Here is a 12,789-nt window from a genome sequence, read left to right on the forward strand (position 1 = left end):
CTTCGGTGGACAAAAAGAACGCACCATAAGTACCGCTGTAGCTGTATGGCGTTCTACATGTATACAGGCAAATGACAAGAGTATCTTGCGACTATGCATGAAGCTTAGTCCAATGGTAACAACACAACATATGGAACAGCTCAGTGTTAGTTCGAAACCAAGGTTATTATAGTTTAGCATTTGTCATTAGTTTTTATTTTTATTTCGTTTGGACTTTTTGTTTTCAAATTCAGTTTAGTTTTAATTAGTTTTTAAAGCGGGTTTGCTAGTTGAGTTTAGTTTTTATTTTTTGAAAATGCTTAGTTTTAGTTTAGTTTTTATTAGTTTTAGTCTTTTTTTTTGTAATATGTGTTATTTGTCAGGGGCAAGATTCAAAAAGGTCAGAAAAAGTATTGTGTAATAATAATAAAAACATCATACAATTTTAGAAATATGTATTTACAATGTATTCAACAATAACACCAGTACATACAATGTACATATAATGAGAACTTTTATCTGACACAGTCATAATCAAATAGCACTCTGCCGCTTTCTTTCGACTTTCGGTACCGCCATGATGCCAGGCGAGGTGCACGGACTATGTTGTGTTCAATTTGACATGGAATGTCGGAATTTCTGGGTTCCCAGTCGGAAAATATATATGTCTACGGCATAGACTGTATAAAACAGGTCTATGGTCGGAACTGTCAACTCTGAATGATATAATGTTATTTGCTCTGTGAAAGACATTGACAAAGACGAAAACTAAGGACATTTACTCGATAATTTTATTTTAATTTAGTTAGTTTTGCAAACAGTTTTAGTTAGTAATGCCTCGTTTTTATTTTTATTTCAGTTTACGATGATGTTTTTTCCCACCTAGTTTTTGTTTATTTCATTCGTTTTCGTTAGCGATTATAACCTTGGTTCGAACAGATCGATAGTAGATTTATCATACTTTCTCATGAGCATTTGAGCACATTCATAACGTTCCTCACACTGCACAGAGCAAAACTATTTTTAGTAGGAAGAATGAAATGTGTTGATATCAGATCACATAATGTGCACGTTTTTATTGATTTTTTTCAAAATACTTTTACAAAACATACAAAACTAAGATAATGATAAGTAATTATCTACAAAGACACGGCGATGTTGTAAGGCCCAGGCAAAGCTGTTATCTAAGTAAACTGCACCCTATGATTTCATTTTTAAATGTTCAATGCAGTTGGAGTAGCTGACAACAATATTACACTACTGCATGTGTACACTGTGGTTGATAAGATGAAAGCGGGGCATAATTTTTACATTTATGAAATGATATAGCAGCATCATTGCACAAAAGCTCTAGCAGTGAAATGTATTTTGAACTTGTATTTTGGGCGGGGCAGTACAAAAGTGAGCGGGCCATCTTTTTCCACAAAAAAAGATTTATAAAAACTAGAAGTAGCAAATAGGACAAACATAGACAAATTAAACAAAACAGCAATACATTTACTTCCCAACATACTGCATTATGAGGGCAATAACCAGGGGTTGAATTGGGATTTGTTATGTGGGGGGGGGGGGCTCTCCCCCCAGGAATTTCTTTTGAAAAATAAACCATTAAATGGCACTTTCTGGAGAGTTTTGTGCAAAGAAATGGAGAAATCGAGTCTTACATGATATGTGCAAAACTGCAACGTTAAGAGCCTATACTCTGCATTGTTGTAGTATCAACAGGTATTAGGGCATTTAGCATTTACATAACTGTTAATCAGTCATCACTTGGTTACACATTGTATTACCTTGTTATGATATAAGAAGTGACCCATACAACGTGCCAAACATAATGTGCCACATGAAGAGACAGTGCACCAGATGACAGTAGCAACAGCTGAGAAGATTTGGGTCTGTGGTGAACAGGTCCACCTCACACAAACATCCTTCTCCCATCTCTTTACTACTACTACAACACACACACACACACAGCGCCGAGTGGGGCTCTCCGATGGCCGGCTCGGAGCCCGCAGCAGTGCTGCGCGGGTTGTTGCCATGTTCCGATTGTTCTCATCTCAGCTCCACCGAGACAAAATAGACATGCCATTTCAAAAATCTTTCATTTATTGTCAGAAATATCATGTTTTCAAAAGCATCACTTTTACAATTTTATGTGCCATATTTCCCCGGAGAGCCCCGGCCCAATTCAACCACTGGCAATAACAGCAAAACACTGTCTATACAACATGCTAAACCAACATAGCTCAGTCTAAAAAGACTATAAAAACAGTATGGACAAAAACCTGTCTATTATAACCTATTCAGGCTAAAATATATTTGCACTGGCAGAACCAGCAGCATGGGCTCTGCAGTGCACAGCACTGTTATTAATTAGCCACGTTATTGGACAGTGGCACTAAACGTAAACCCAAACAGCAGAGAACTGTTAACATGTCCCTCCTTCATTTATTACAGCATTGTTGCTTCAGGACTATGGTCAGATCACGAGCAGTAAAAGAAAATCAAAGAAGTAAAACTTCCAGCCAAGCCTTGTTTGAATTAAGGAAGATAGAATGGAAAGTAGCCCGCACAGCGCCAAATCTTACACAGTGTATCGACTGCACGGCAGTGACAAGGATCAAAGAAAACAAAACCTCCGGCACTCACAGATAAGTTATCTTCTTATTTAATGTGGGCAAAACACAAACAAGTTTCAGCTAGAAGCCATCATCAGTGTTCGAGATTTCTTACTAAATAGGAAGATTACTACTTAAATAGTAAAGGAGGCTGGCCAATGCCGCCCTGGCCCATTACTGGCTACGCGCCTGAGCTCTAGCAACAATTGTTTTTTTTGCAATTTCAGTCACACAGCTCACACTAGATTTCTGATGCAGAATAATGCATGGCTGATGCCTGCAGGACCCTGCGCACTATGGTGAACCCTTTATGGACTGCTAAAAAGTTGCATAAATATGAACATGTAATGTGTGTAAAGTTTTTTGTTTTTTGTTTTTGATTTATTAGACATATACAAATGCATAACAAGATGCCATCACAGTGACATTGTACATTTATCAGAACTGTCAAGGATAACACAAGAAAGTTACAAACTTATTTCCATTGTGGTCCTCGCAAAGATTAATATTACTCTTTTCTTTTTAGTCACCGTGGCCATTTTAAAAATAATGGCTCGTTATAGAAATGAAAGTCATTCAGGTTCAACTCATGGCAGAGTTAACAAGTAAAACCTTAAAGGAACAACATCTTGGGAAATATGCTTTTTTTTTTTCTTTCCAAGAGTAAACGTAAAGCTGGTTGATGGTTAGCCTAGCTTTGCATAAAGACAGGGAGCAGCAAGCTCTGGCTCTGTCAAAAGTGAAAAATACATCTAGCAAGACCCCTAAAATTCAGAGGTTAACATGTTGTATCTCACTTTATTTATGAATGACAAATGGCAAGAAAACTATGGCCATGGAGCATAACATGTGCTTCACTCAATGTATCTAAAACAATTTAATATTGTGGTTTATACATTATTTCTGCTTCAAGCGGCCTTCAACAAACACCATTTCCCATAATTCCTGAACCATCGCAGTTTAAACACCAGCTCAACAGAATGATTCAAGGAAACAGGAATAAAATCTACATATCTGAGATGGGGAAATGTGTTTTATTAATTTTACCATTTGGTAAAGAATTTTACCATGAATGCCTGCATCATACCTAAATTTATATCTATTCTATATGCTATAGACAAATTAACAATCTCAACTTAATTTAGTATCAGCTTGGAGCCAGAAACACACATAATACATTTTTTTATATAATTGTGAATAATAAATAAATTCAGGCGTCACGGGGATAACACACTGACATGAGACTGAGATCCATCTGAACATCACACTCTCAGAAAGAATAGTATTTAGAAGACTTATTTACCAAACTTTTCCTTTAAAACATGCATGCCTACCTACTTTTACAGCAGCATGGCATCTAATAATGTGATTAATTATTTCAAATCTGTAGCTCCAATTTCATCATAAGGGTCTAACAGTCTAAAGTAGTCAGTCTGTTTTCATTTTCATGGTGGATCACATTCATAGGGGGCTGGCTGGCTGCTAAAGGGTTAAAGCAGGACATTGTTTTGGACTAACTATGAAATATAATCAATCAATCAATCAAATTTTATTCAAAGTGTAAAATCACCATTAAACATGGTAACAGTGCACTTTACAATTAAATCAACATGAAAATAACAGACAGCAAGAAAAAACAACTGAACAACATTAAAGCAGCAATAATTAACAATACAAAACCAGCAACATAAGAGAATGAGTGAAGAAGGTTTGTGCAGGATGCAGAAAGGATGATGTGTTATGGATGGCCAGTGACGGACTGGGATCAAAAAACGGCCCCGGCATGTACAACACACGGCCCTATTTTTGTCAATAGCTAGCCTGGATTGAATCTTTCCACCCACCCCCACCACAGTACAATCTTGAATATTTGTGGCTGCATGCATAACATAACTTCAAAATTAACATAGTCAAAATTAAAGTAGTTATCAGTAGTGGCCCATAGGGGTCCATAGGGAGGCAGCCCTTCTGGCATTTGCCCAAATTCCAGATGGCCAGTCTGTCACTGTTGATGGCTGTAGTATAATGAGTAGAGGTGGGTTTAAAATCTAGATTTAGAAATGTCAGCTGAGTGAGCTTCTTGAACATGTAGTTGGAGGCCATTCCACAGATGAGGGCCACGGTAGGAGAATGATCTATAACCAACTGACTTTTTGTTTACTAGGGGAATGACCAGGAGACCAGCATGTATAGACTTTCATAATAAGTATCTGAAGGAAGTCTTGCAAGTTAAAGACTATTGTGCTGTATTGTTCAGCACAACAGAATGCCACAGGTGATTACTTTAACCCTCCTCTGCTGTCGTCTGGCCAGGTGATTGAGTTTGACGACGGCTCGGGCTCGGTGCTGCGTATCCAGCCTCTGAGGACCCACCGCGACGAGGCCATCTATGAGTGCACAGCCACCAACAGCGTGGGAGAGATCAACACCAGCGCCAAGCTCACCGTGTTAGAGGGTAAGCCCTGACTGCTGTCTCACTGGTAGAGACAGAGCGCATTTAAATCCCGCCCCCACCGGAGGGGAAAAAAAACTCTCCTGAAGATTTCCTCCTCGTCATTTTCGTCTGCTAGCAAACAACCAAGTCGACCGTTCTCTGGGATATGTTTTCATGCTAATCAAATGTGACCAGTTTTAGCGCAAACTGCTAATTAGCTTATAAAGCTAGTCATCGGGGCAAGGTAATTAGCGGTTTGCACTAAAACTGGTCACATTCATTCACATGTGTTATTAACCCCTAGGTTCATTTAGCGCCAGATTTCTCCTTCAAGTTTTTATAAGCTGCCAACCCGAAAAATGTAGCTTTTATGAAGACAAAGGTGGAAACAGACGTGAGGAATCAGCAGAGAGAATGGAGAGACTGGGGGATCCTGACACTAGGCTAACGTTATGTCCAACGTTACATGTTTTAGCTTAAAGATACGCCACCGTTTGTTGAAATAGGGCTTATCACGGTCTCCCCTAGCTGTAGATAGGTGGGCCAACGCATTTTTTGTGCATGCATTGTTTTAGTCTGGTGCAACACCGGCAGCGCCGCCGCTAGTTAGCTTAGCGCAGTGAATGGAATCCTATGTTGCCGGTTAGCATGTTGTGAGTAAAAGTGAGCCAACAAAAGACCAAGAAACAACCTAATTACTTGCACTGAGACAAAAAATGCGTTGCCCCACCTATCTACAGCCAGGGTAGCCCGTGATAAGCCCATTTCAACAAACGGTGGCGTATTCCTGTAACTTACAGGCATATAGTAGGCCTAAAATTGACATTTGGATATTTGACCTGGTAACAAAATGCTTGCTGCACACGTAACGTCGGACATAACGTCAGCTTAGTGTCAGGATCCCCCAGTCTCTCCATTCTCTCTGCTGATTCCTCACGTCTGCCTCCACTTTTGTCTTCTAAAAGTTCAGTTTTTTCAGGTCGGCAGCTTTTAAAAACTTCAGTCTTGGGTTATTTACCCTGTTGGTAGTGAATATCACCACACAGCAGCTTTTAGGCATGTTTCTGTTGTTTGCTAGCAGACAAAATTGACTAGGAGGAACCTTCACGCCATACAAGTCAATGGAGAGCGGAGAGTTGTTTTCCCTTCCAGTGAGCGTGGCTTTGTATGACGCGATGCACTCTGTTTCTATGTTTCACACACGTGTCCACATGTGTCCACATGTGTCCTGGCTGTTTTACTCCTACTCATGCCTTCTCTCAGCCTGACCTCACCTTCCTGACTCTCTCAACCGAAGGGGTTTTCATGGTCACGTGACCCTGTGTTGCCCTTGCATCAGAGTTGGTCCTCATATGAACATACAACATTGACTCATTCCCACAATGCCTGTTTGTGTTCAGGTTTAACCATTTAGGTCAACTACATTCAGTTAAAGTGGAACAGTGTTGCTCTGAGTCACATTACGTTGAAGGCATATGATTTGATAACTGGCGTGGGTGAGTTCTAGTGCGAGGAACCTTTCCCCTGACACAGGAACCACTAGTACAGTTACAACACCGCCTGCTCCCGCAGTGTGTGTGTGTGTGTGTGTGTGTGTGTGTGTGTGTGTGTGTGTGTGTGTGTGTGTGTGTGTGTGTGTGTGTGTGTGTGTGTGTGTGTGTGTCTGCTCCTGCTTGCACTGCAAACATTAAATTGATTTGTCAATAGATGGACTATTTATTTTGAGTTTTCTCCCTTCCCGTAGAGAAAACACGTTATTTTCTGCTTCCTAACTGGTCAGGTAAAGAAAAAAAGCGTGTGTGTGAGCACAAGCGAACTAGCAAGTGTGCATGGAAAGCTGTGATTCCAGCTGGAAATTCAACACCGCCGAATGCCGTAGGTTTTTGAAATCATCCAAAGTGAACCCAGAGTCTTAAAGTTCATTTCATCGACGTTGCTTTGGAGACAGGCGCTCTGGTGTTTTCCGTCTCCTTTTCATGCATTTGTTGCATCCATCAGAGTTGGGCCACAGTAAATTCAAAGTGTAACATGATGGCTCTGCGTTCTGTTTCCTTGTGTAAATTGAAAAATTTCTGTACTTCAAATGCTCATCATTTATAAAGTGGTTATTGGTCTAATCTCAATTCAATATTCTCAAACAGGAATGCACAAAAGAAACTTTTGTGTTCCAGTTTAGTCCAGTTAAGTTGAGTCCCTGTAGCTCCATGGTTCCTGGAACTGGGACTTATGTTGCCCGAAGGTTAGACCTGGTCCTTATGTGTACCTAGAGCACATGAAGCACTCTCCTACAATCATACCCACATGCCTGTTTGAGTTTGATCGAAACCATTTAGGTCACGTCAATTGAGTCAGAGTGTTGGCACTGAGTCATGGTACATGATTCATTTGATTTGATAACTAGTGCTGTGGAGTCTGAGTGAGAACTAGAGAGTTTTTTTAGCAACTTTCCAGAGATAGCTGCTTTCTGGTACAGAGCCTGGTTATGACCACCAATAGCGGAATCCATATTCAACCCAAGAATTACTACATTAATGGCACAAGTTGCTTTTGCCCCGTTGTGTTTGATCATTATATACTCAGTTCTGTCATTTCTTTCCCAACCCACTACAATATTTCTCTCTCAACCTGTGCCGTACTATAACAATCCAAAAACAAAACGCAAACAATGCGACACTATCACAGTAGCAGTTCCCCTATGTCTTCTTCTTTTACAAACCGGTCAAATGGCCTTCAGAATTTTTTTCATACACCACAAATTTGCCTCTCAGTATATATGGCAGTCATTGCGCCATATTCTTAATCCAAGCACCAATGGTAGGTGCCTCCATTTTCTTCCAGATGAGAGCTCAGGGCTCCAAATGGTCGCATGTTGCGACCAAAATTTGAGAGTGTGCTGAATTTTACATCCAGTCGCACATGTGCGACCAGTAAATTTGCCCCCATTTTTTACACGTTAAATATTGAAATTTCGGGTACCTGAGAGCGCGTAAGCGCAAGCTTATCTGTCCTCTCTGAAAATTGACAGAGAGCGGAGCTCTGATATATACACACACACACACACACACACACTCGCACACGCGCAGAGCTACAGACGATGCAAACTACGTCTGCTCTGCAGTTTTGTTGAAGTCACAGTGAGTCACGGAAATGCCAATAAAGTGGTTTCAAGTGTGGTTACAGTTTTTCATAACTTCACGCAGACAGCGTTTGCTGCGATATGATATTAATGGCGAGCCGAAAGCGGTTGCGTTGCTGTTGACGTTACACTTCCTCGGAGACGAGCAGGCAGGCACAATGGTGGTTTCTATGCCCTGGTGACTGACTGACAGGCTGAGGTTGTAAGGCAAGGCAACATTATTTCTACAGCACCTTTCAGTAACAAGGCAATTCAAAGTGCTTTACATGAAACATTAAAGAGCAAAATATATAAATATTTTTTATACTTAATCTTCAAAAGTGACACTGATTTGAAACAGCACATTGTACTTTCTGCATCTATTATCAAAGTATGTATACAGTGGAAATTAGTAGAAATGTCAATATTTGGTTAGCATGTTTATTTACGGTGTGTGCCCCTAAATTTTCTGGTTGTGCCCCTAAAATTTTCAGTTGGGGGCCACTGTGCTCCTCGTGAAAAAAGTTAGTCTGGAGCCCTGGAGCTATAGTCCTTTTTGCCTGCAGTTTAGCAAAATCAATCCATTTGTATTCTTGGGGTTTCAGATTCAGATTTGTCGGATACAGGTGCAGCAAAATCATCGTAGGGTCAAATGGAATGTTCACAGACAAGATGAACATGGTTTTATTGATCACGCCCCTCCAGAATGTTTTCATTTCGTCCCACTCCCAGGCACTATATTACTTTAGCCTCATTGCATTTAAAACAAAGGTCAGGTATATTACTGTGGTATCCGTTCAACTTAACAGGATTTGTGTATAGCCGCATAAGCCAATTATATTTGAGTAGCTTTAAATTAGAGTTTCAGTTCTGTCATTTTGGTTAATTGGTAACATCCTTTTTGTTTTTTTGAAAGGCATTGTTTCAAAATAATCAAAACAAATGCACAAAGTCTCTTAAAATCCGCTGTAAAGTGCAAAGTTTGGAGAGCACATACAGTGCATGTGTTAGGAATAAACATCAGGGGAAAGAAACCTCACTGGTCCGGTGGTGGAAGTGCAACCAATCTCACTCCCATCGCGTCAAAAAGTGACGCCTGGTCAGGTGCCTAAGGCGTTTCTTATTGACGCAAAAAGTCTCCTTTAGCGTCATATTTAGACATACTTTCTGACGCTCTGGGTCAGGACGTAACGTTTTACTGACATGCGGCACAAGAACGGGACAGTTAGGTTTAGGAATAGTTGGTGGGTGTGGTTACAAAATGTAACCCCGGTCTCCTGGGTGAAAGTCCTGTTTTGTTTGACCCATCCATCACCCCAACCAACCCGGTCTTCACTCAAAAGCGTACAAATAACACGGGTTTACACTTTGAAAAAACGTGCAATGTGTACGCCAAAATAAAATTCTTCATGCATTATATATACGTGGAGCGCTCCAATTGAAGTAAGGGAGACCGGTGCGTTTTATATTCACGCGGCTCACGTCGCAACGTTGTGTGTTATCGCGAGAATAGCGTCACACAAAAACAAAAAAACAATGGTTGGGTTTAGGAAAACAATGCAGGGAAAGGCTTTAGTAACACAAGAGAGTCACAAAAACACGCCACATAACCACAAAAACACGCTAATAAACGGCTAAAAAAAAAAAAAAAAAAAGGCTGAAAATCGCCAAACGCGTGACGCGAACCCCAATCTCCCACGTGAAAGTCCTGTGTTTTACCCGTCCGCCACCCCAACCAACCTCCTTGAGGTAACTGATGTTACCTTAATACATCAAGCAGGCGTTGCTTCACTTGCGTTGCCAGTTCTGCTGCAGACATTCAAAGTGCACGGACTGGAGGAATGAAAACCCGTGGGTGTAGCTTAGTCAGTGACAGCTTTCACTCTTTTCACTTCCATGTACTGCAAGAAATTCAACTAGCTGTCTCCAGACATGTAGTCTAATACCAGACAGTATCACTACTAGAAAGGGGAATATTATGGTAAGTCTCAATACCTCCCTGCAACAGCAGCTTTTCAGAAAGGCTGTGATTTCTTGTGTGTCCTCCTAACGCAAGAAGTCCTCCAAACTAAATGATGAAATATGTCGTTTCACACTGACTTTAAACATGTGCCACATTAATGTTCTGGGATACCCCCCCCCTTACACACACACACATGCATAAGTAGGACAGCATTGTCTCCGTGTCTAAACTGTTAAATAACAAACCTACGTCTAAATAGAGTTTGACATTTTGGTTGAAAACGGGAAACAAACCGCGGCCTCCTGCGACTTTGACAGAACACATTAATGTTTTCCGATCTGGCGTTCCCTATTGACATCCTTTGTCAGTGGCTGATATATTGATGATGATGATCTGTCATGGCTATCTGTAATTTACTTTAATTTGTCATGTGCCTCTGGTTTCTCCTTGTGTTTTTTGCATGTTTTAATGCTTTTTTTCTTCATCTGGGATGTGATTTTGCACATGGAAAAATAAGTACTGTACTAAGTCCAAATGTTGAGGTACTTATACTTTACTTGAGTCTTTTCTTTTCATGCCACCTTCTACTTCTACTACGCTACATTTCAGAGAGAAATATTGTACTTTTTACTCCACTACATTTGTCTGACAGCTTTAGTTACTAGTTACTTTACTAGTTTTTTTTTTAGATTTCTGCACACCAAACACATGTAGTTTATAAAATGTGATGTTTTATTATAAATTAAACTAGCCAACAATATAATGAAATGATTAGACCAGTCTCTAAAATGTGATGATTTTTCTGCATTAAATAGTTTTACTTTTAATACTATAGGTTCATTTTCCAGAGAATACTGACACATGTTTACTTAAGTAACATTTTAAATGCAGGACAAAATGTCAAGCAATTTTCTGCATCCTGGTGAATTTTGCAAATAATTATGCATCAATTTATGCTGCATCAATTTATGCTGCAGATGTCTTTATTTATGTAAAGGCAATCATATTAGGCTTTTGGGGTGGGTTGCCCTGGCCAGTTTTGATTGTTGTGTGTGTGTATGTGGCATCCCCCCACATACACACATAGAGAAAAATGTCCGAATGTTTTTTTGGGCTGTTAGATGTCTGAGCCCAGTGTCTCTGTGTGACGCTGTTTATTGAGCAGGAATGTGTTGAAAGGGAACCTCCTGTAGGTGTGTGTCTCTAGACAGCTCTGTTGTTTGCCGGCGGCAAAGATGGAGCCAACACACGCTTATTTAATTGACACTGACTCTAATTGATAGACAAACAACCGCACACACAAAAAAAAGGTCTGTCTCTCTGGCAGCCTTTTCCAAATCACTCAGGAACCCATTATACTTTGTCTGCCATGTAGATCTTGTCAGCAGTAAACACAGCCGGAGGCTGCAGCGCTCGCTGCACCACACACACACCGGCCTTTTCTTTCATCTAAAACCACTCAGGCTTTTTTTAAAAGAGAGCGAGGGGCCAGACTGATGATCAATCTCTTGACACTGGGGTCTTAAATATGAAAACATCTATCTATCTCTATTGATCTATATCTATATCTATCTATCTCTCTATATATTTATCTATCAATCTATATCTATCTATCTATCTATCTATCTATCTATCTATCTATCTATCTATCTATCTATCTATCTATCTATATATCAATCTCTATGTATCTATAACTCTGTCTATATCTATTGCTCTATGCATAATTAGTCACGTGAAATCATTTTAAAATAGCTGTCAGTTCCTTCAACATAGTATGCATTAAAACAGTAATAATTATAAGTATTGATGTGTATGACGGGTGATATTGAGTTAAATATGCTTTTGAAGTGTGATGCGGATTGATGTTAGGATGGAGCTGCTGATTAAGCCTATATTTTCTCAAAAACAATTTCAGAAATCTCAGTTGCGGCTTTCTCTATGTGTCTGTCTGTCCGGCTTAGATAATCAATGAAACTTCTCCCAGAAGCCCCGGCACAATAGGCCACGGCTCATTAAGGCGGCCGAGGTTTCGTTACAGATTTCCACTTGGTAAAGAGTAACAAAAACAGGGACCTAACCCTGGTAGTTTGAGAGAAAAGTTACAAATACTGTGTCACACTGGTGATACAGTATGAGAAAGTATTGGTCTTTTATTAAAGGGTAACTTTGTTTCTTTTCAACCTGGACCCTATTTTCCTATGTTTTTTTGTGTAGCGGCGAAACAACCTACAATGTAAGTTAATAGGGCAATTGTGCACCTTGTAGTTACCTTCACAAAAGTGCTCGTTTTGCCATTGACAGGCTCAGATTATTATTCTACGTGTCTGACAACATTATGGAAAGGATTTCTAAGGAGATTGGCCGTTCTGTTAAAGAGTAAAATCATATAATATAACAATATAAACATAAATTCATCCTTGAAACTCGTTCTGGTGGCTTTAGCGTTCGCATCCGCCGCTAAAGCCACCAGAATCCATGTAAATAAAAAGTCATTTTAGCATCGTAAAATACACTTCATTCAAAGTCGACTGAAACAAAATAAAACTATGAAAAGTCGTTTTGGATCGTCTTTCCACTTTTCCAACCATCACAACTCTAGCTTTTGATGAAATAATCATATAGTTTACCGATTTACATGTGAAAACGTAAAAATCTGTGCCGGTCAGGGGCGAAAAAAAAG

At 39.9% G+C, this 12,789-nt stretch overlaps 1 protein-coding gene across 12 annotated transcripts in view; it reads left to right on the plus strand.

Moving 5' to 3' along the window:
• ptprfa (protein tyrosine phosphatase receptor type Fa) overlaps nt 1-12,789 on the plus strand; it is a 404,110-nt gene that overhangs the window by 146,042 nt on the left and 245,279 nt on the right. For all 12 annotated transcript variants that reach the window (XM_028586901.1, XM_028586900.1, XM_028586904.1 and 9 more), the window contains one exon: nt 4,911-5,052. In XM_028586901.1, the coding sequence (XP_028442702.1) occupies nt 4,911-5,052 (142 nt within the window). The remainder of the gene's footprint in view (nt 1-4,910; nt 5,053-12,789) is intronic.

This window comes from Perca flavescens, chromosome 9, assembly GCF_004354835.1.
Source record: "Perca flavescens isolate YP-PL-M2 chromosome 9, PFLA_1.0, whole genome shotgun sequence".
NCBI lineage: Eukaryota > Metazoa > Chordata > Actinopteri > Perciformes > Percidae > Perca > Perca flavescens.